General features: G+C 48.8%; 2 protein-coding genes across 2 annotated transcripts in view; both read left to right on the plus strand.

Annotated features, from left to right (window-relative positions):
* On the plus strand, positions 1-3,568 carry LOC149363376 (uncharacterized). The gene is made up of 2 exons (XM_089568499.1): positions 1-21; positions 2,741-3,568. The coding sequence occupies exons 1-2, from the start codon at positions 1-3 to the stop codon at positions 3,566-3,568; spliced, it is 849 nt and encodes a 282-aa protein (XP_089424625.1).
* Positions 3,569-10,705: 7,137 nt separating this feature from the next.
* Positions 10,706-23,166, plus strand: part of LOC149363377 (uncharacterized) — a 44,744-nt gene continuing 32,283 nt past the window's right edge. The window contains exons 1-2 of the mRNA XM_089568500.1: positions 10,706-10,738; positions 15,441-16,251. Coding sequence (XP_089424626.1) covers positions 10,706-10,738; positions 15,441-16,251 — 844 coding nt within the window. The remainder of the gene's footprint in view (positions 10,739-15,440; positions 16,252-23,166) is intronic.

A 23,166-nucleotide genomic window follows, 5' to 3' on the forward strand; every position in this document is an offset into this window, starting at 1 on the left:
ATGTTCATCAACCACGAAAAGGTTTTGCCTCCTCTGTAGATCAAAGACGAGTAAACAAGAACATACAGGTCTACAGGGAGCACTGCCCGACACCTGCGTTTAGAAATGTCAGTAAAATGAATATCACTCAAAGGACGAATATTTTTTTTATTAATACGAGCGCGATTCATTCCACACTAACCGAAAACTATGTGCCCTTCCTTCGGACATCGGGAATCCCCAAACTAAGCCATCGGATATTGCTAAAGCGGCCCGCATTTCCACGAAAGCTGCTGCACAAAAAAAATATTGCAAAAACCTTCGAGCAAAAACGAGGTTTTTGCCGCCATAAAAAGAGAAAAGGTATTTGAAAACACGTGATGAATAATGAATTTATCCCTCGACATACAGAATTGGTAACGCTTATGTCTAGAAATGGCGAATGAAGGCAACTGTTTTTTACTGCAATTTTAATTTATCTTAGGTCACCCATGAAAGTGCACTGGAATTTTGATCTCCGCTTTCAATCGGGCCAAAACGCTGCGTACCAGCCACCTAAAGGAAAATTACAAAAACTAGTAAGTAAAACATGAATGAAAGAGGGTCATCAAGAGAAATCCCTTCATGATTGCACTGAACAGCGAAATAATGAGCGGTAAGGAGCAGAGAATGCGACGGCCGATAAAGATTGTTAGGCAAAATCTCAGTTCCGTGCACTGGCGCTGTGTGGGTATTGTTTTGCGTTGTTTGTCTTTTAAATACTAAATAAAATTTTTATTTCTATCATCGATAGGGGAGATGCGGATAAAAGTCTCCCGAGAAAAGTGACTTGACTGAAGCCCACAACCTCCCTTACAATACAGCGAGCATCAAAATAGAAAATTATCAAAACAATCAATCATCAAAGCAAAAATTATCAAAACAACAAAAGTTCACGACGAAAAATGTTCTCATTTGAAAATATAAAAAATAAAGCGTCTTGACACGAAATATTCACAGAGTAACATAGAAAAAACTTAAAAATCACACACATTTTTTATCTTATGTCATGACTAAAAAAAACTTTGGCGTAGAGTTAGCACGAAAATATTTTTGGACAATCATTGCCTAATTTATTGAATTTAGAAGTGTTTGCAGTGTGCATATCATATTTTGTGCAAAATAATTTGTGCAGTGACCCTTCCTCTCTTCCGCGTAACGAGCTGCGCATGAATACGTGTTATAAACGAGATCCGATAACTCATAAAAAAACTTTCAATTATATTTTCCTTCTCGCTTCAAGGCCAGTCTTCAGTTATAACGATAAGCCACCCATGTTCCACCTACGTTCAGACGTCATCACAACCTAGATTATATATGGACACACAAACACATATTACACACACGCACGTACGCACACAAACACAATCACCCACAAACCTTCACAGGTTTCCCAGAAAGCGCTGGAAAAGTGTGCAGCCTGCCGCAAAGTTGGCTTCAGACAAACAAATACAAAACGGCTAATTGCGAAAGAAGGACCAGTGTAAGTGCTGTTACGTTGCAAACACTGCTGGCCTGTGGGCCAGAGATCCGGAAACTGTGCTGTGTCGCGTTCCGACCCATACTCGGCGTCGCAGAGTGCCGGCCTCGTCGCGGACGCGGGTCTCATGTTCGGCGCTCGAAAACGCGTACGTAAAAGCCGAGGGACGCGAACACGGGGACACGGCGTTCAAGAACACGACCGTCAGCGCCCAGGGACGCTTCCTCCCGTGAACCCGCTGCTTGGTCTCGTGGGAACAGCGTTCGAGGGAGCAGAGTGAACGCACGGGAGTCAACGAGGAGAGTCGTCCTCCAGCAGCGGAAGTGAGCAGCTGCTCGGGGAGCCAGCCTGTACCTTCCAAGGGCCTGGGGCCCTCTTTTATTTTGGATCAAATTCTTTTAATAAAGACCCAATTCCCAGCTATCACCGAGTCGACAGCCAGAACCTCCCAACAGTGCAAACACAAAGAAATCATTATTAGTGCCACCGCATTATAATGGCAACAAGCAAATTTAACTGTAAGCGTTCTGATCGTAAATAAGCATATCAAACTGAATACATTCATCCACACCACTGCCATTGGAATGTTTCGATGAGGATTTTAGCATTATTATCCTCCTTCCTCGAAATTGCTCGTCCGTCAAGGTTAGTGCGCGGTTCTCCCTTACACAGCAGAGTGCGTATGGCCTCTTAACATGCGGCGGCGACGTCCGTTTAAGGAGACGTACGGAATGACAAAATCACCGAAATTCCTAATACTTTTTTTTATTTTCGCTGAAGTTTCCTGGAACGGCTCACGTGCGCACACTGCGAAGGGCCACTTTTCTGTATAAAAGGGCCCGAGAACTGAGCTCAGTCAGCAGTCGGCTCAACAGCAGCTCAAAGTCACCATGGTAAGCAACTGAAGCCTTGTATTGCTACGATACAACGGTCCTATACTTATATATAAAGCTACACCTTGATGAGCAAGTGTACAGCCTTCTAAAATGTTAGAATTATCCAGAGCAGTCACTGACTTATTTCGTATGGTGTCGGTAGCAGTTGGCTGAAGTGCAAGCTCAGAGCATGATGTCTTTCAATAACGGCACCGAACAGATGACAGAACAAATGAGGCTCCTCTGATGTGCGCAAGTCCAGGGCTACATAGTTCTGGAGGTGCCGCAGTTAGTACTGTAAACCTTAAATACGCAACGTTCTTAAAGCCTGACTGCCGCATGCAGGCCTTAATTTTTGGAGTTAAAGAGCTATAAGCAACGACTAAATTGTAACAATATTGTTTTGCAGATCCGTGCTTGCGTTCTCTTGGCTCTTGCCACCAGCGCCTTCGCTGGCTACACTGGCTACGGCCTTGGCTACGGTGGCCTCGGCTACACCGGTCTTGGCTACGGCCTGGGCTACGGTGGTTATGGCCACGGCCTTGGCTACACTGGCTTCGCTCCATCTGTGGCCACCGTCGCCCACGCCCCAGCTGTCGCCACTGTGGCCCATGCTGCCCCAGCTGTCGCCACCGTTGCCCACGCTGCCCCGGCCGTGGCTAGCTACGCCGTCGCGCCAGCTGTGACCCGCGTTGCTGCCTACCACGCCGCCCCAGCTGTCGCTACCTACGCTGCTGCCCCAGTTGTTGCCGCTGCTCCAGCCGTGACCAGGGTTGCCACCACCTACGCCGCTGCCCCAGCTGTCGCCACCTACGCCGCTGCCCCAGCTGTTGCCACCGTCGCTCACGCTGCTCCAGTCGCCACCTATGCCGCTGCTCCAGTCGCCACCTATGCCGCTGCCCCAGTCGCCACCTACGCAGCTGCCCCAGCTGTTGCCACCACCACCGTCCACCACGCCCCAGCTGTGGCCACTGTTGCCCACGCTGCCCCAGCTGTCGCTGCCTACCACGCCGCCCCAGTCTACGGCTACGGTGTTGGTACTCTCGGCTACGGTGCCGGCCACTACGGCTTCGGCCACGGTCTCCTCGGCTACGGCCTGAACTACGGCTATGGCCTCGGCTCTCCATTCCACTATGGCGCTCTTCTCCGCAAGAAGAAGTGTGAGCATATTCTTATTTTTTACTCCTGGTGTTAAAAATGTATGCTCGATATGGCTCAGTATCCATTGTATTGTGTAGAGTGTTCGGCCGCTTGACTACACTCTACATGAATAGAAAAGTTTGGACTTGAAGCCTAACTGCTCTGTCCACGAAACCTTAAACGCGTCCTTAGCCGAGAACGTACCTAGGTAGCTGGGTGTCTTATGTAGGTGCTGTAAGAGTAAGCGCCTATATTTTTCTTAAAGGTTGAGGTTGAGTCCCGGGACTTGTATGTTGCAAGTGTTGGAGATTTTCCTTATTCCTAATATATCGTGTTTTATTTCGTTTTTATTTCAGAGGTTTTCCAGCTACAACTCGTTGGAATAAAGCAAGCAGAAGTCATGGCTGCCCATCTCTCTCCTTCGTGGACACTGCGGCCATCGCAGAGGGAGAAATAAAGCTTCTTCACACAACAGTACGCTCACTGGAAAAGTTCTTTACACTCGTATTGCAGCTGTATTTCAATAATTATTTTTCCACGATCAGTTTTTTTCGTACCCCTCCCTCCTGGTATTCTTTGTACGTTTCGCAAGCCGACCACTATGCCACATTAATCGTACAAACGTTTATTACGGTGTTGATTGCCTTCCTTCTATAGACGCTTTCGCTTCTTTTAATTAGAGAACAACCATGCCCATTAACATCTAGCTGTGATAGGATGCTGTTGGAGAAAGGCGCATGTTCTATACCGCCGCTCCATCAAGTCGTTGTCCAAGGTATTGCCTTGTGAGCAGCTGCAGTGACGTGCCGACAGCTTTTGCGAAAGCCCTACATCAGCTATCAAGCCTGGAAAAGCCCTTTCTCGTTGATGCCTCTCAGGATCCTCCAGGAATAAAGTGAATACTGCTGCGACTTTGTTTCCAATCAGCGGAGGCTCGAATAGATCAGCTTCGTTGATCTCAGCACAAGAGAACTACTCTATCGTCAAATACGATGATGTCTTGTGTAAAACTGCCACACTCTCGTGCTGTGTACTGCAGTTCGTAGTCTTCATCAACTTTGTCCTTTATCTGTGTGCGAAAATCATGAAAGGAGCATTAACGTATCTAACTTGCTACCTGGATCACCGGACAACTCATTCGTGCTCGTAGCTGCTTAATTGGCGGAAGTGACAGGGAGATATCCCCTCATTGCGTTTGCGTTGACAACGTTTTAGTAGAATCACGGCACTGGAGTGACAGGCCGCCTGAGTGATATGGTTTCATTAGCGTTGGCGTTGACAATGTTGTAGACTCCGTTGATTTTGAGTAAAAGAGAGGCGCATAACTGGCTCCCGCGGTCAGCGAATACCTCAATAGCGCTTTCAGGTACGTGGCTGTGGTGTCAATATTAAAAATAACGGCTTTCGCACAATATTTCGTGCATAGCTATGCTAAACGTCCAGCATTTTTTTTTTTTGCTGGGAGCTACTTAGCTACAACGGAGGTTGTAGCGCTTTTATGCACATTACAGTCCAAGATTAAAAAAAATGGCTGAGGCTTAGCTAAGGTTAAGCCTAGTCAGATGCGAAGCATATTGATGGCTAGGCTTGGTAATACATGGCTTCCCTTGGTTGACGTTCATCCCGCTCTTCATCGGTCTCTGTGGCACGCTGAAGCTTTCGCTTCTCGTTCAAATCAGCCCTGCTTCTAGGCGGCATCCCAACACCTGGCCGCCTCGTAAGTGCCCGGAGAGCGAGGCAAGCTCAGCTTTATACCACTGCTGTAGCGTCACGTGGTCAGCTGCAGCGCCTCTGATGTGGAGCCTCCACCGCCGCGGCCGACCGCGCAAGCCGGCAGCCCATCTCTCCTCTGATGTGACGTCATGTTGTCACGTGGTGTCACGTGGTCACGCTAAAGGTCAATGATAGCTCCACCGCCGCGCTCGACGGGCTGTAGTGTAGGTCTAGTAATATGCTTCGCATAAAACGAACGACAGTCGACAACCTAGATGTTTTCAACGATCACGCTTAGATTCAGCAGCGATGACGAATTTTTTGCTGTTATATTTTGACTGTCAATATTTGTTGATGCCCGTCAGCATGGCGCTGCAACCGCAGTGGGCTTTGCCTACACGTTACATGTATGCTCCTGAGATAAACTCTCCAAGACTGGAGTGCGAAATATAGTTTTCTTCGACAGGCAACTCCAGCCAAACTCGCGAATGGTGAAAACACATGAATTGAACTCAGCACTGTCATGGCGGCGCCAGCCGCTGCCTGCTGGAGCCGAGTAATGACACGTCCAGCGAAAATTTTTAGCGTAATTTTCGGCTGCGACGCGAGCTAGGCGTGTTGGGCGTGAATCGGTCACGGTCGAAGAGCAAGGCCTCTGTGCCCTGCGATTCTAAAGGAGCGCAAGTTAAGAGGGAAGCGTCGGCTCGGACCTGTGCATTGGAAGTCATCTGAACACTAAGTAGTTGTGTAAGTGATGTCTCCGACGCGCTGTGGAGAAGGGGGGCTCACTTGCGCCAAGACTGCAGCCAACCGCGCCGATATAAAGGAGATTCCTTGTTCATGGCACAGTTAAAGAAGTCGTGGGATAAGCTGGCGGCACGTACATCGCAGCAACGCCTCCTTTAAACTCTCACCGAGACGCGATCAAAGAACAAAAGAAATAATCTGGCATGAGAAAGGCGGACAACGACAAAAGGAGTTATTCCGCGCACGTTCACTCACTTAAATTTGTAAAAGATGCAGAGACACGGAATGAAAGCAACACCATTTATCGCAATTATCAAACTCTTCCACCTGTTTATGTTTTGGGCGTTCATAATGAATACAACTGAACTGTGAAGGCGTGTACAGACGTAGATTAAAACCCGGTTTTTTTACGGAAGCTTAACTGTCTAGCTTTCTATGCAATTTCTTTATTGTGTCATTAAGGTATGTGCGTACGCAAGGTTATTTTGTGAAATATACTTGCTGCCCAAGAAAAGGCAACACGAAGATAGGCATACGGAAATCAGCCACGGCCTCAATTTGAGGTGATTTTCCTTAGATATGAATTGCAGAAATATTCTTTCAGTCAACGTGTCACTCGCTGTTCTGCATAACGTTTAGGCATAGTTCAGTGTTGCGATTGAAATGTGTTAGAAACGGTCACAAGTGACCTAGCCCTTAGCCTTAACAACCCCCTATGTCCCCTTACAACCCCTTACAAAATGAACTCTAGTCAGGGTGTAATCAGAATTCAGTATACGTATTTCTGACAATGTAGACTAAAAACAGGTGCTCTCATGTGCTCGCATGTGCTTAATTGCGAGAGACGCCTCACCATGTGAAGAATAGGCCGGTGCTGGTATTTTCTATCGCTCCTTTCACTGGTCATTCTCACTCCCCCTTCCCGATTACAACACCGTTTGTTTGGTTGAATTTTTAGCAGTAGTACTGGGCCTGTGCAAGATAAAAAGCTCTTTTTTTTCTGTGATAATTATGACGTATTTATTCCCCCCTGTGTTCTTCTCTCACCGTGTCTGCGGGATCTCAGGCACTCCGCTTACTCAAATGCTTGATACCTTCCAACATGTGTTCATTAAGGTAGGTTCCTGGACATACAGGAATTGATTTAATTGCGTTGCTGATGCTTGCCAAGCTTGATGTGAGGTGGTCTACGGGAAGGCCAGCGCGATCTCGTAGGTGCCTGCGTTGACCTTTATAGCAAGCACATGCACACCCTTTGTCACAAGTTTACACCCCCGAGGGTTTGCTTTTTCGTCCTGTTCCCTCCAATGGACAGGGCTTCCTGAATGCTACAGGAGCTCCACTACACATGTTAGAAGCGAAACCCTTGGGCTCTATAAACTTTTGGCAATGTCTGCACATGCCAACATAAGGAGCGAAAAGTTCTTCGGACTGCCCACGTGGCCAATTTGCAACCAAGGCAAGACGATGCAGCCAGTGGAGAAAGAAACATTGCCGTGACGGAGGCAAGATTCTTGCTGGGAGGCCTCCGAAGCTACCAGTCAGGTGCCTGCTTGGTGGCCGACAATTGTGTCGTGGGCTCGTTCAGAAGGCGCAGCAGCAAGATGAGGAAGAATCTTGTCCAGAGGCTGTTTCGGCTCGCGGCTGTGCAAAGGGTAAACATCAATAACCGGAAATATCATGGCGTACGCCGAAGAAACGTAAGAACAACAATATCCCAGTGACAATGACCTTGTGAAATGTTCAGGTGCCCAAAAAATAATTCAGAGAGTAGGATAGGCAGCCGCTCTCCGGTGGAGCACGCCTGCGGGAGAATATACACAAGGTCTGATCATGGTCCTGTCTGCGCTATGAGCCAGCATTGTTTCTTAGAGAACTCAGACTATGGCGTGCGCTGCTCCCGGCTGGCAAACGCTAGAAGACTAGGGGCCTTCTGGGCGTCGCGCAGGGAGGTGAAGAATAGCAGAGGTTACATAAATGACGCTGTGCGCTATTCAAGCGAGTAATCTTTTGCCACGCGCGGCTTGCGGTGAGTTTGGTGCTAACATTTGTAGGCATGTCGCATGAAAGTCATTCTCTACTTGTTGTGTGCGAGCTCTGTGGTCTGGCTAATTGTGACAATGGCGGCTCCTTTCTAAAGCGAGAGATTAAAGGAGCTCTAGAAGTAAGTGGCATAGCCGGCGTCGTCATCCTCGTCGCGCAGTCTAAGGCTGCCGTGGTTGCCACGGCACCATCTAGTCGTTCGTGCCTGAAAAAACTACACAGAATGTTTACTACATTCAAATCGGAGCTAAAGCAAGGATTTGTGCTGCGTAGAAGGCGACGGTGAGCAGGCAGCGCCGCGGGACGGAGCATATGGAAGTTTATGAAGACGACGCTCTCCAATGCACAGCGCGAGAGAGTATAGTGCAGTTTAACACGAGGTGGTGGTGGTGTAAAACATTTATTTATACTATATACAAGAGAGGTATTGCTTGGACCGGGCCTGAAGGGCCCGACCCTCACAATCACTAGGAGGGATCCCTAGTCCGGGACCCCTGTGGCCTCCGCGGCGGCCCGGGCTCTTGTCACCAGGGCTCGTTGGTACTGGAGAGTTGAGCAGCCGAGCAGGGCAGCCTCCCAGTCCTCTCGGGTGGGGTGGGGGTGGGGTGGGAAAGCAGGATTGGCAGGGCATGCCCACACCATGTGATACGTGTCCGCAAACACTTCCCCACAGTGTGGACACTCACCCGAAAAGGCCGAATTGAAATGTTTGAGCACTGCCGGGCACAGTACCGTGTTGGTGTAGAGGCGAAGTAGCCAACGCTCCTCTGCCTTCTTGAGGCCTTTACAGGTGGGTGGGTATCGGCCGTGAGCGTTTTGATACAGGAGAGAGATATCCCGAAAAGTAATAGCCGGATTAAAATCAGTAGCCGGATCAGGCGGCGAGAGAGGCGATGCCCGGTGGTTAAGCGCGCGGGCGGTAGTGTCCGCTACCTTATTTCCCTCTATCCCCGCATGTGCTGGGGCCCAGATGATGGTGCGCCGGGTTGGGAAATCCCGGTACTCACATCTGTGTAAAATTTGGAAGGCACGATCTGGAATTTGGCCCTGTTCAAAATTGCGGCAAGCTTCCCTTGAGTCGGTGATAATGACTCGGGACGCTGGATCCGCAGCTGCAAGTGCGATAGCAACTTCCTCCGCGAATGTAATGTTGGGGGCATGGAAGGTGAGGCCCTGAACTGGGTCGTTTTGGTGGACAACGGCACCCGTGTACCAACCCCCATGGTGTGGACCGGCCGCGTCCGTGTAAAATACCCCTGGTCGAGCACCATACTGCTTGGAAATAGCCTCCGCTCGCGCGAGGCGGCGACCATCATGGGCATCTTTTGTCATGTTATTGGGGAGGGGGCGAACCTTTAGTGCGAAGCGCCAGGCCTCGGGCGTGTTGGCTTCGGCGATAGCCTCCGATCGTCCAATTGCCGTCTGTAATGTAAATTGCAATTTTTTTGTAAAGATTCTTTGCAATCGTCTGCAGCTAGTTGTAGTTCACTTAATTGGCACTCAACAGGTCTGCGGTATCAGAGGCCGCCACAGCACCCAAATCCATATTCATATCTCGTTCAATATTAGAGACAGTATTATATGAGACCGGAGAAGTAGCTGCAATTAAAATTGACCTTGCCAAGGCCTCTGACAAAGTTCGTCACGATTTCTTGGTTGCGGTCTTAGAGCATGCAAATAGTGGAGATGTTTTGCTGAGGGGCAAAAGACAGTTCTCTAAGAAGTACTATACAAAGCTAACTGTTAACCAAGAGCTGACAAAACGTTTCTATTGCATTGAAATTATCTGTTCGCCAAGGCTGTCCATTATCGCCTGTGTTGTTTGCCCTATATCTTCAACCCCTTTGCCTGAGTATTAACAGCGCAATTATCCGTGGTTTACCCGTGCTTATTAGACGTCTCTGTGCTCATTCGCCTTTCCTACTTGCACCGCCTGAACACACTCGTGAGGGGCTTTTATGGGTATTCCTTAAGGAAGTTGCTGACGGCTTCAGTTTCCTCACTGTGCGCTTTTCTTAAACTACCTGTACAGCCTCTCCCGAAAGCAGATGACTCAGGCACTTGGAGAGTATTTATTTCCAGCACCGTTGCATCGACAACCGTTTCTGCAGTTCCGTGGCACTAGTGTTTTAAAACGTGTTAAGCGAATCTGCAATATCTTCTGCTGCAAAAACATTCTTCTTTAAACTGCACACATCAAAGCTGCCTGTGAAGGCATGACTTGATGCTAAGTAGATGCTTGCGCCATGGGCGGTGAATTTCCGCCTGTTCTGTACACCTCATACAACTGATCATTGTTTTGCTCTGTGCATTGATGTTGTGTTGTTCTGTAACATATTACAACGAACAATTGAGAAGGGCATTGACATTACACCCTACATTATCCGGTTTTTTGCCCGCGGAGAAAAACTGTGTTGTGCCATATTGTTACGGTATGATCTATTAATGTGATCTATTAATGGTATGTGAATAATATGATCTATTCATGTTGCTGGGACTGTTTAGTCTCAGGAAGAGCCGCATGACGGATCGCTACGCCGAATCACCACGGTAGTCGAAGTCTTCGTTTCATGAACAATGCGCTTCGGTACGGGGACTATATGTTGCCCTGCAAGAGCTGCCTAGCTGGCTCCCCTGTCTGGATGCATGTGTGTGCCGCCAGGCTTTTGATGCTTTGGAAGTTGGGGTCATGAAGGAGTATGGTGGGCTGCTGTCTTGTGGCGTAAGCATTCTTAGATTTTTCTTTTGGGCACTATTTCCATGCAAAACAGAAAAGTGCGGTGATAACCTAGTGGTCTCGATGAGCAGCCCTTAAAGGAGATCTGTTCGCGCGGCCGCGGGTTCGAATCCCAGTCGTGGATATTGATTTCATTCCTTTTTTGTCTTTTTCATGGTTGGACCTCGTACTCGCATCTCCCGCAAACTAGGTTCGTCCCTGATTTCGAAACATTAGTCGCCGCGGGAGGGAGCAGATGGAAGTTGAAGAAGACTACGCTTTCCAATCCGCAGCGCGAGAGTGTGGTACAGTTTAGCACGAGGCATGTAGGCTGCGGCGATAGTCTAGTACGGAAAGAATATATATACATATACAGGGTGTCCAGGCTAACATTAGAAAAGGCTTGAAACATAAAATATTTGAGGTAGGCTAGGGAAACCAGTTTCATAAACCTACGAACCGGCTTGTGCGTCATAGGCAACTTTTTATTTTGCAATTAATAGCGAATAAGATAATCCTTAAACGGGTAAATATTGACTTTAGACAGAAAATGTAAAAAGCAAAGTTGGAGAGCACCTTCAGAAACCCCTATTTCCGAGCTCCTAAAAAAGTGCGCGAAATAAAAAAAAATCACATGACTAACACATTCGCGCGCCACGATTGTGCTGCTCTGAATCCTGGCTTGAGTCAACGAAATTAGCTGCTGGCAAGGCACGACGGCTTCATTCCTCCGGCAGGCCGATATGTCGAAGGTGGTTGTGGCGCAACTTGCGCCGTCACGCTTGCAGACTGGCTATCGCGGGTGTCGCAACCAACGTCGGCATATCGGAATCCGGAGCATTAAGGTCGTCGCTCTATACCAACAGCTGATTTCGTTCACTCAAGCTAGGATTGAGAGCAGCACAATCGTGGCACCCGAATGCGCTAGTCACGTGACTTTTTCTTTATATTTCGCGGACTTTATTTGGAGCTCGGAAAAACGGTTTTCTGAAGCTACTCTTCAATTTTGCCCTCAAATGAGATCTGTTCGCGCAGCCGTGGGTTCGACTCCCAGTCATGAATATTGATTATATTTCTATTTCTTGATTTCATGGTTTGCAGTCTAACCCAGCTGGAGGTCAAAACTAGGCACCCGTCGTTCGAAGCACGAGGTCCCGTAGTGTAGCTCTCGCTTCAAAATCCAAGGAAGCACCAGAGCTGGAGGCCTTGCGCATCTGCTCCGTCAACGAACGAAACCAGCAGCCCCCCTCCTCCGACAGTGGTTGCCGATAAGCCGCGGCGGCCCGGTAACCGTGTCGTGTTCTGCTCTCAAACGCCATGCTTAAGCGTCCTCCAAGATTTAACGGGTCAGCGCTAAAAGCCCCTGGCTGCATAAAAAGCGGGGTCGGCGTTCACTGGCGGCGTGCCCGAAAAATTGCAACGAACAGAGCGGTTTGTGACGTCACAATCAAATGACCTCTCGCAGGCAGTTTAAACAACCCTGTGCGATCACACTCTTGCTTCTGTATATGCTATATGCTGCTCCGTCAACGCGCGGAACTGGCACTGTGAGACTTAAATTGGTGCTAACGTGCTTGGATTGGTCTCAACCGTCATAAGGACGTCTATGTATGCAATGTAAAGTGATTGTGGTGAAACGTCAAGTAGTGTAAATTAGGTGGGATTAGAACCCACGGTTCTTACATTGCGAGCCGGGAACGCTATACATAGTAACAAATGTTCCTCTATTTAAGCGGCAAAGAGGTGGCCTGGGAAATGCGTTGAGCGCTTTAATTTGCTCTGCTGTCTGAAAGACATGTACAGATGCGTGCATAGATAATTTTGACTATGCTGAGTAGTGATTTTTGAATTCAACTGATATAATTCGATTTCTGCCATGGTTCATTGTACTTCAACGGTTCGATGTGCGTGTATGTGCGATATCTGGATGATGTAAGGTAAGATTCGGGCATCAGTAATCGGAGAAAGAGAGATAGATATATAAACCTACAGCGGGGCCTAAAATAGAAGCCACAATGAATCATCGGGAGGAATAAGGTATACCCAGTTTTGGAGGAAGGCAGCACTTTTGAGTCGTTACAGACGATAACGGTCGTCATGTTCCTCAACAGGAGAAGCTTTTGCCTGCTCTGTAGTTCAGAAACGAAGAAACAAGAACTTCCAGGTCTACGGGGAACACTGCCTGACACTTGCGTTTAGAAATACCAGAAAAAATGGCAGTCGCTCAATGGACGAATATTTTACTTGCGAAAGCAACACTACGCAAGTCGCCGAGCCATTTTGCGGAGCTGTGGAAAGGCCATACTACGCATGCGCGAGGACGGCGCACAGCTGGCGCGCCGCTGCCGTTACAGCGCGGGTGACTCAGAGGTGCCGCCGCCGCGCTCGCCAGTTGTGGATGCGCAGTAGCGGCGCATAGCTAGGGTGCCGGGGCCGTCGCCGCTGCCGCGCGCTCTCCATCGCTTCTATCTCTTTCCTCGTTGCTTTCGCAACCCTCCAAGTTTAACCAGAGCTAAACCACCGCCAATTTTTGCACATTTCCAACGCGATTGCTTTCATGCTGAACAAAAACTATGTGCCCTGCCTTCGAACATCGGGAATCCCCAAGCTAAGATATCAAACGACGCTAAAGTGGCCCGCATTTCCACTAAAGCGTCTGCAGAAAAGCAATATTGCTAAAGCCCTCGGGCAAAAACGAGGTTATTGCCGCCATGAAAAGAGAAAAGGTATTCGAAAACAAGTGATGAATAATATATTTATCCAGTGTCCAACGCAACAAAATTGAAAATGCTTGTGTCTGGAAATGACGAATGAAGGCATCTGCTTTTCACTGCACTTATAATTTATCTAAAGTTAAGTCACCCACGAAAGTGCGCGAAAATTTTTGATCTGCGCTTTCAATCGAGCCAGAACGCTGAGTACCGGCAAAGAGAAAGAAAATTACGAAAATAAGTAAGTAAAGCATGAATGATAGGGGTTCAGCAAGACAAACTCCCGTTAATGATAGCACTGAAGAGCGAAATAATGAACGGTAATGCTCAAAGAATAGGACCACCGATTCAGGTTCTTAGCTAAATCTCAATTAGGTGCACTAGAGCTGTGAGCACATCGCTTCGTGCTGTTTAACTTTAAATTAAGAGTAAGTAAATTTTTTATTTCTATCATAGATAAGGGAGTCTGCGGGTAAAAGTCCGTTGAGAAAAGCGACTTGACTGAAGTCCACAACATCCCCTGTAATGCATGGAGCATCAAAACAGGAAATTATCAAAGCAAAAATTACCAGAACAGCAAATCTGCACAACGTAAAATGCTCTTTACAGAAAATATAGAGAATAAAGCGCCCTGACATGAAATATTCACAGAGTAACATAGAAAAAAAGAGAGAAAAAAGATCACTCTTTATTTAAACCGCCATTTTTCGTGTACAGATAGCACGAATGTTGTTTGTCAATCAATGCCTCATTTATTGAAAATTGAAGTGTTCACAGTGTACATGCTATTTTTTGCGCCTTAATAATTTGAGTAGTGACCCTTCCCCTTTTCCTTGTAACGAGTGGCGCATGAATACGTGTTTTTAACGACATCCGATAATTCATAAAGAAATTTCAAAATTTCTTTCCCTTCTTCCTTCAAAGCCAGTTTTCAGTTATAATGAAAAACCACCCATGTTCCACCTACCACCCAGATCACGGGACGTCCAAACGTCATCACAACCTGCTGATTAAAAATGGACCCACAAACGCATATTACGCACACGCACGTACGCACGCGCACGTACGCACACGCACGTACGCACACAAACAAACACCCACAAACCTGCGCAGGTTGCAAACAACCCGCTGGAAAAATGTATAGCCTCCCGCAAAGTGGGCTCCAGACAAACAAATACACAGTGGCTAAATGGGAAAGAATGACCAGTCTAAGTGCTAACACACAGAAATCAATTTATGTGCCTGCGCACTATAGTGACAACAAGCAAATTTAACTGTAAGCGTTCAGACACATAAATATGTATATAAAACTGAGTACATTCAGCCACACCACTACCAATTGAACGCTTCGACGAGGATTTAAGGATTATTATCCTCCTTCCTCTAAATTGCTGGGCCGTCAAGGTTACTGCGCCGTACTCCCTTACATAGCAGAGTGCGTATGCCCTTTTAGCATTCGGCGGCGACGTCCGTTTACGGATACGTACAGAATAACAAAATCACAGAAATTCCTATCACATTTTTTTTTTATTTTCAGCTGAACTTTCCGGGAGCCGCGCACGTGCGTACACTGCGAAGGACTGCTTTTCTGTATAAAAGGGCCCAAAAACTGAGCTCAGTCAGCAGTCGGCTCAACAGCAGCTCAAAGTCACCATGGTAATCAACTGAAGACTTGTATTGCGTCGATACAACGGCCCTATACTTAGATATAAAGCTACACCTCGATGAGTAACTGTAGAGCCATGTAAAATGTCATGAATATCCACAGCGCTCACTCAACTGTTTCATATGGTGTCGGTATCAATTGGCTGAAGTGCAAGCTCAGAGAATGATGTCTTTCAATGACAAGAACAAATGAGGCGCTTCTGATGTGCGCAGGTCGAGGGCTACATAGTTCTGGAACTGCCGCAATTCATTGTTAACCTTAGCTACGCAGCAACCTGAAAACTTGCGTGCCGCATACAGGCCCTAATTTTGAGAGTTAAAGAAGCTATTAGCAACGACTAATTTGTAACAATATTGTTTTGCAGATCCGTGCTTGCGTTCTCTTGGCTCTTGCCACCAGCGCTCTCGCTGGCTACACCGGCTACGGCCTTGGCTACGGTGGCCTCGGCTACACCGGTCTCGGCTACGGCCTGGGCTACGGCGGTTATGGCCACGGCCTTGGCTACACTGGCTTCGCTCCATCTGTGGCCACCGTCGCCCACGCCCCAGCTGTTGCCACTGTGGCTCATGCTGCCCCAGCTGTCGCCACCGTTGCCCACGCTGCCCCAGCCGTCGCTAGCTACGCCGTCGCCCCAGCTGTGACCCGCGTTGCTGCCTACCACGCCGCCCCAGCTGTCGCTACCTACGCTGCTGCCCCAGTTGTTGCCGCTGCTCCAGCCGTGACCAGGGTTGCCACCACCTACGCCGCTGCCCCAGCTGTTGCCACCGTCGCTCACGCTGCTCCAGTCGCCACCTACGCCGCTGCCCCAGCTGTCGCCACCGTCGCTCACGCTGCTCCAGTCGCCACCTACGCCGCTGCCCCAGTCGCCACCTACGCCGCTGCCCCAGTCGCCACCTACGCTGCTGCTCCAGCTGTTGCCACCACCACCGTTCACCACGCCCCAGCTGTGGCCACCGTTGCCCACGCTGCCCCAGCTGTCGCTGCCTACCATGCCGCCCCAGTCTACGGCTACGGTGTTGGCGGTCTTGGCTACGGTGCCGGCCACTACGGCTTCGGCCATGGTCTCCTCGGCTACGGCCTGAACTACGGCTACGGCCTCGGCTCTCCATTCCACTACGGCGCTCTTCTCCGCAAGAGGAAGTGTGAGCATATTCTTATTTATTACGCCGCGTGTTGAAAACTTATGCTCGATATGCCTCAGTCTCAATTATATTGTATAGAGTGTTCTGCCGCTTGACTACGCTCTATAAGAATAGAAAAGTTTGGACTTCAAGCCTAACTGCTCTGTCCACTAAACCTTAAACGTCTCCATAGCCGAGAACATGCCTGGGTTGCTGGGTGTGTTATGTAGCTGCAGTAGGACAAAACGAATACATTTTTCGTAGAGGTTTAGGTTGGGTGCTCCGCAGATTTTTATGTAGCAAGTGTTGGAGATTTTCGTTATTCCTAATATATCGTGTTTTATTTCGTTTTTATTGCAGAGGTTTTCCAGTTACAACTCGTTGGAATAAAGCAAGCAGAAGTCATGGCTGCCCATCTCTCTCATTCGTGGACACCGCGCCCATCACAGAGGGAGAAATAAAGCTTGTTCGCACAAGTGTACACGCCTTGGAACAAAGTTTTTTTACTGGTATTGCAGCTGTATTTACCTAATTACTTTTCCACGATTCATTACCTTCATACCCCTCCTTCTTGGTACTCTTTTTCGTTTCGCAGTGGGGATGAACACAGAAGAGAAGAAGATGCATGGCTTGACATCACGATGAAAGAGATGAGTAGATGATGATCGATGAGCGCTGATCCTAAAAGCTTCCAGGCCGCAGGTCACCTTGAGCAGACGGCCCAGGTCCAAGGGCGCACCAAATGACATGGGCAGGAGAAGCTGTGTGCGCACGTGTCTCGGATCGGTCGGGTCGGGTAGGGTCTGGTCGGCAGGATCAGTTCGTGGTGTCTTGTGGTCGGGGCGGAGGACCGGACTAGGGCGAATGGCGAGGACGGTACTGGTCAGGCGGGCTGGGGCACAGCCGGGCGGTGTTGTCCAGGGACACAATGCCGACGACCAAGACAGACGCAGCACCCTGAAGTGCCAAGACCAGCATGGCGCAGATTTCCCAACCCCTCACGTCAAATGTTACGTGACGGCAAGCCCGATGAAGACATGACTAGACTGATTGATTGTAAAACATTTTGTTCGCCGGAAAGAGCTTGGTAAGAGGTCGCGTTAAGTGGTCGAAAGTACATAGCTCTCGACGACTTTGTCAGCCCACTCCACCGCCAAAACTTGCGTTCTTGGGTCAGAGCTAGCCCGCAAGGTCACCCACAGCTCGAGAGAAGGAGCGGTAACTAGACCACCCGGAGGTGGCTCTATTTTGCAGTCCCACAGTATGGGATTGTATTTGGCTCGTTTGCCACAGTGTTTACAGTTTGAGTTGTAAAGATCAGGATAAATGTGCGCTATGAGTGATGTGGTGCGTATCGATCTCGTCTGCAGACGACGCCACGTAACCTCTTGTTCTTTAGTCAGGCTATTGTTATGAGGGGGAAAAACTCTTCTCTAGTTTAAAATGATTGGTGAGATCATGATATGTGATTATGGAGTCTTTAGTGAAATTCAGGAAGCTAGACTCGTCCACTGCCCGGTCGGTGAAACCTCGGGCTTTATTGTGGGCTGCTTCGTTCCCCGGATTCTCCGAATGGGCTGAGACCCATATCAGTTCGGAATAATATGGTGAGAATTCGGTTTCTTTAAGGATTCTAAGAGAGGTGTTTGTAATTCGCCTTTTTGCGAAATTATTGATACCCATTTTGGAGTCGCCGAGGATGATGCTCTCTTGGGTATGCGCTAGTGCGAGGGCTGTACCCGCCTCTTCTGCCGTTTCAGAGGATTTTGTTTTGACTGTTGCCGAGACGATGTGGTCACCATTCTCGTTCACAGCCACAATTGCAAAGGCATTGGCATGTTTGTATTCTGCCGCATCTACATACAGTGTTCCAGCGCACTGTCCGTATTTATTATGTAAGGCTTTGGCTCGTGCTTGTCTTCTACCCTCATGGTGTAAGGGGTGCATGTTTTTGTGGAGTGGTTTGATTAGTAGGGCCGTCCTATAGTCGCGGGGTACGTCTACTTTAGCATCTTTATACGGAGGTTGAAAGTCAATTCCGAGCCTGGTAAGAATACTCCTGCCAGTTCTGGAGTTGGTTAATCTCGCTGTTTGAGCCATTAAATGGGCTTCTTTCAGTTCACTGTAGGTGTTATGAATTCCTAACCTCATAAGCCTTTCGGCTGAGGCATTTAGTGGTAGTCCTAACGCAGCCTTATAGGCCTGCCGTATCATGCTATCCAATTTGTCCTTTTCTGCTTTCGCGAATTTGAGATAAGGGGTGGCATATACTATCCTGCTTGGCGCAAAGGCCTGTACTAGTCGGCATAAATCGCTTTCCTCACTCCTTGTCTTCGATTAGCTATGCGGCGGATTAATCGCGCCGTGGCTCTGCCATGCGTATTAGCTTAGTGAGTGTGTCAGTATTCTTTCCATTTGTTTGCAAATACAACCCCAGTATTCTCATGGTTTGTACCTCTGACGGATCGTCCATTAAAATGAAGTTTATTTGCGGTTATGACGTATTGCGAAGAGTTAACATTTTTGCTCTTAATAAGTAAGGCCGGATTCGCATGCGCGTGTCTCAATGATGTCCACTGCTTCTAGGAGTGTGTCTTCTATGTAGCCTTCGCATCCTTTGGTTACCCAAAGAGTGAGGTCGTCTGCATAGAACGTGTGATGTAGGTATGGTATATATACCAGATTGATGGGAATTTTGATGAGGAAGAGGTGAAAAAGGAAAGGGGACCGGACGGAGCCCTGTGGTGTTCCTTTACTTCCTAGTGTGATTGGGGTAGACTCTATTGTTCCGACCGTAATCACTGCTGTTCTGTTAGTGAAGAAGGATCGGATGAAGTTGTACGTCCTTTCTCCAGGGTTGATTTCGGACTAGTTTGTCAAAATGGCTTTGTGGATGACGTTGTCGAAAGCCTTAATAAGAGCTAAACCCAGTATTGCTTTCGTTCCTTTTCCGTCGTCAGCTTCAGTTACGCACTTGTTAAGCTGCAAGAGTATGTCCTGGGTAGATAGTTGGGCCCTGAGTCTTAACATTGTTTCAGGTAGGAGGTTCATGTCCTCCGCACAGTTTTGGAGCCTGTTGAGCATGACATGCTCCATGAGTTTGCCTAGGCATGATGTTAATGAAATTGGTCGTAGATTCTCAGTGCTGAGTTTCTTACCCGCTTTAGCAATAAAAGTGATTTTTGCTTCTTTCCACTCTTGTGGTATGTTCCCGGCATGCCATAATTTGTTCATAAGGTCTGTAACCGCCACGATCGACTTTGTGTCTAAGTTCCTGAGTGTCTTATTTGTTACTTTGTGTTGCCCTGCCGCAGATGTCCGCAGTTTTCCAATTGCGTACCAGACCTCTGCGTCTGTGAAGTCTGCGTCTAAATTTAGATTAGGAGTCCCCTGGTAGTCTGGTTGTCTGGTACCCTCATCCGTGTTTAGATAGCGTTCTGCTAGCTCTTTGATTGGGTCTTCACTTGTACTCTCATATTTATGTATGAGTCTGTACTGTTGACTTTGTTGCACGGGACGTGTTTGTTCTAGGGCAAGCAGGCGCCTTAGAAGATGCGATGTCTTCTTATTTCCGTGCTGTCCGTTGATGCTTTCACATACCTGGTTCCATTGTTGTGTTTAGAGAGTTAGTGTATGTTCCTAGATTCGCCCCTCGATTTCAGCGATCTTTTTGCGGAGTCGCTTATTGTGTTTTTGCTTCTTCCAGCGTTTTTGGGGGCCTTTTTGTGCTTGCCACAGGGTCTAAGAGTTTTGAGTCTGCAATCTGCTCCTCTTTCTCAACTGGCACCACGACGCTAATGAAGCTGACATCCTCATTCAAAGAGATTACCCAGTCGCTAAGGTTAGAGATCTCCTTTGGAGCTGTTTTGTTGCGAAATTCCCTGAACCTGTCCCTGTCCGTTAATTCGTATTTCTTTAGGTTTGTTTCTTGAGTTTTGTTGTGGGGAAGGTGATGTTAAGGATGAAGTGATCACTACCAAGATTTTACCCGGTGTTGATACACTTTGAGTCCTTGACATTTTTAGGGAGGGATAAGTCTAGCCCCGCCGCGGCGGCTCAGTGGTTACGGCGCTCGGCTGCTGACCTGAAAGACGCGGGTTCGATCCCGGCCGCGGCGGCTGAATTTCTTGAAGGCGAAATTCTAGAGGCCCGTGTGCTGTGCGATGTCAGTGCACATTAAAGATCCCCAGGTGGTCGAAATTTCCGGAGCCCTTCACTACGGCGTCTCTCATAGCCTCAGTCGCTTTGAGACGTTAAACCCCAATAAACCAAACCAGATAAGTCTCAAGATGTGTCTACACATACACTGTTACCCATGCATGTGTGAACACTCGGGTTGTTTAGCGTTGTGAGCTTTAGTGATTGAATGATTTGCCAGAGCAAGTTTCCTTTCGGAGTTGTTTTGGTATATCCCCATACTGGGTGTTGAGAGTTGAAGTCTCCCACCAATATTAGTTGAGCTCTAGCAGCCAGCTTTATTGTCTTCATCAACAAGTGTGGGAGTCCATTGCCTTAGTTTCTGGGCGTGTTGGATACATTAAGGATGAAGAGATTTGATTCTCCTTTTTACCTTGGTACTATCTCAAGTAGGGTGTTATCTTCTTCCGATTCGTTTATAAAGTGTTGAATTGCGGAGATGTTTCTATGCACCAGCGTGGCTGTGAAGGAGCCGGCTGCGTTACGAGTGTCGTAATGGGATGGATGGAAAACTTTATTAAGCAAGTGAGTTTGGACCGTACAAGGTCTCAGGGCCACCGCACAGCCCTCACATTACGCGCATGTGTCCAGGCCACGTAGGGCCATGGCACTGGCACCCCGGTTCACACAGCGAAGTTGCGCGTCCGGGTCCTGCGACGCAAGGAGGGCCTCCCATTCCTCCCATGTACCGATGGCGGGCTGTCCCTGCGGGGGAGGATCGGCAGGGCAGCCGAAGAGGATGTGGTCAAGGGTGGCGTGAGGTTGGCAGATATACTTTATAGACTGGCAGTGCAGCCCTGCCGCTAGCTCCTTGCAATGCAATCACGTTTGGGGTTGTAACAAACGGTGTTTGGTGGATGTGGAGCTGCAAGTATGCCCGCTTACGGCGGAAGCGCCTGCAGATCCATTGCCAAATTTCAAATTTTTGGCGTGGTGCCATGTTGGGTTATAGATGGTTGTGGCGTCGTGGACCGATTCAAGAAGGCGGGCCTCGATGGTTGTAAGCTTATCCATTATTTGCTGCATGCAGGTGGCTATTTGGGATACCTAACTTTCTAGTGTTGCAAAGCGAATCTATCTCTGGAAATATGGTGGTAACGAGGCTTTGGAAGGTTGATTGTTCTGTTGATATAGCTCTAGTTCTCTCTGACAGAGTATTGATGTCCGCCCTGAATTTGGCAGGCGCTTTCGACGGCTGCGGCGTGTCGGCTTCCGACACCTCAGCCTTTGTTTTGGATTCCTCGCCTTCTTTTGTAGGAAGCGGTCTCTTCATTGCTATTCTGGCGTCTGCAGAGGGACGCGGTAGAGGGAGTGGGGAAAATGGCGTCTGTTTCCATCGCGTTATTGGTCGAAGCCTGGGACGCGGTGGGTGGCGTTCTAGACGCAGTGGCTGTCTGTTCCGGAGGCGCTTGTAAGAGGCGTTTAATTTCAACCAACCCCTTTGTAAAGCTGGCAGTTTCTCTGTCTCGGGATTGTAATTGGATCCTAAATTCCTTCTCTCGAGCGTCAAAAGAATGGGAGGCCTCTGCTGGCCAGCTCACCTTTTTGTTGGAGCGGCTACCGCTGCGTGCGCGGCTCGAGCTTCTTTTCTCGTTCCCTGCAGGGTTCCCCAGGGCCGGTAAGGAGCTAGAGTCGTTCTGGTTGTGGCTGCCTCCTTTTCCGGTAGCTCCGTGTTCCTTCTTCCTGGGCCTTGACTGGTGTCCGTGTTGTGGTGAGTGGTTGTCCCCTTGCTTGGGTGTCTGGTTGCAATGGGGCGTTCCTTGTTTGTTCTTGTTGATCAGCCGGAATTTTCAGTTCCGGCTTCCTGTGTTGTGGCCCCGTTGCAGACGCTGCAGACGAGTTGGCAGGTTGGCTGTTCTCCCTCAGGTGGGGGTGACTGATTTTCTCCGCAGCGGCGGAAGAGGTGCATGGCAGACTTCGGCCCGGTGTCCTACCCTCCAGCATTTGAAGGAAACATCATGCTGCTCCCTGAAGGGGTGGACCCGAAAGACGCCGCATTGATAGATTACTTGGCTGGGTAGCTCCTTTCCAAAAAAGGCGATTTGTATCATTCTGGATTGTCCGATCCTTCCGGCATCCACCACTTCTATTCCTTCGTTTCTGTTTCCGAACCCTCGGCGAACCGCTTCGGGCGAGTCTACCGCGTAGGCGTTGTAAATGACCCCTTTGACAGAGCCTTCGGGAGCCGCCACGCACGACGTCGCGTTGTAAGTTTTCCTTGCAGATGCAATTTTTCAATCTTGGCGCATGCAGTCGGCCGTTGACGATCGGGCGTGCAAAGCGTGAAGGTGGTGTTGTCCGAATTGACTCTGATAATGTCTTCATTCTTCACCGTATAATATGGTAGCCTGGCCACCTCGCAGGCGCAGAAGAGTAGTAGTCCGGGCGCAAAGTCCCTCAGATTCCAACCTTGCTGTCGGCTGACGATTTTGTGATCATCAGTCGGTAAGCGCTGGAGAAGGGCTTTATTGCTGAGTGAGAGTAGCTTTTTCCCGTTCTTTCGCGATGGAAAATTTGCGTCCGACTTGCCTTGGCCGTGCCACTACGCAGGCTTGTCGTCAGTTGAGGCGGACCCTTTATTCTTCAGGCTCGATGGATAGGCCCGGAGACGGCCGGCAATATGCCTAGGTGTCCGTAGATTGGCAAACTCCGGTTTCAGCAGGCACTAGACAATGGTCCAGTGCCCGCTTCCTGCAGGCACTGGACCATGCAGTGCTTCCAAAATATTCGTGCCCGAAG

The sequence above is a fragment of the Amblyomma mixtum genome, chromosome 2 (assembly GCF_055824585.1).
Source record: "Amblyomma mixtum isolate Tamu chromosome 2, ASM5582458v1, whole genome shotgun sequence".
Taxonomy (NCBI): Eukaryota; Metazoa; Arthropoda; class Arachnida; order Ixodida; family Ixodidae; genus Amblyomma; species Amblyomma mixtum.

Bases quoted from the DNA above. Each gene is read 5' to 3' on its own strand.
- LOC149363376 (XM_089568499.1), top strand. From the start codon at position 1: ATGTTCATCAACCACGAAAAG. The intron at 22-2,740 runs GTTTTGCCTCCT...TTGGAGTTAAAG, and splicing joins TGTTCATCAACCACGAAAAG to AGCTATAAGCAACGACTAAA.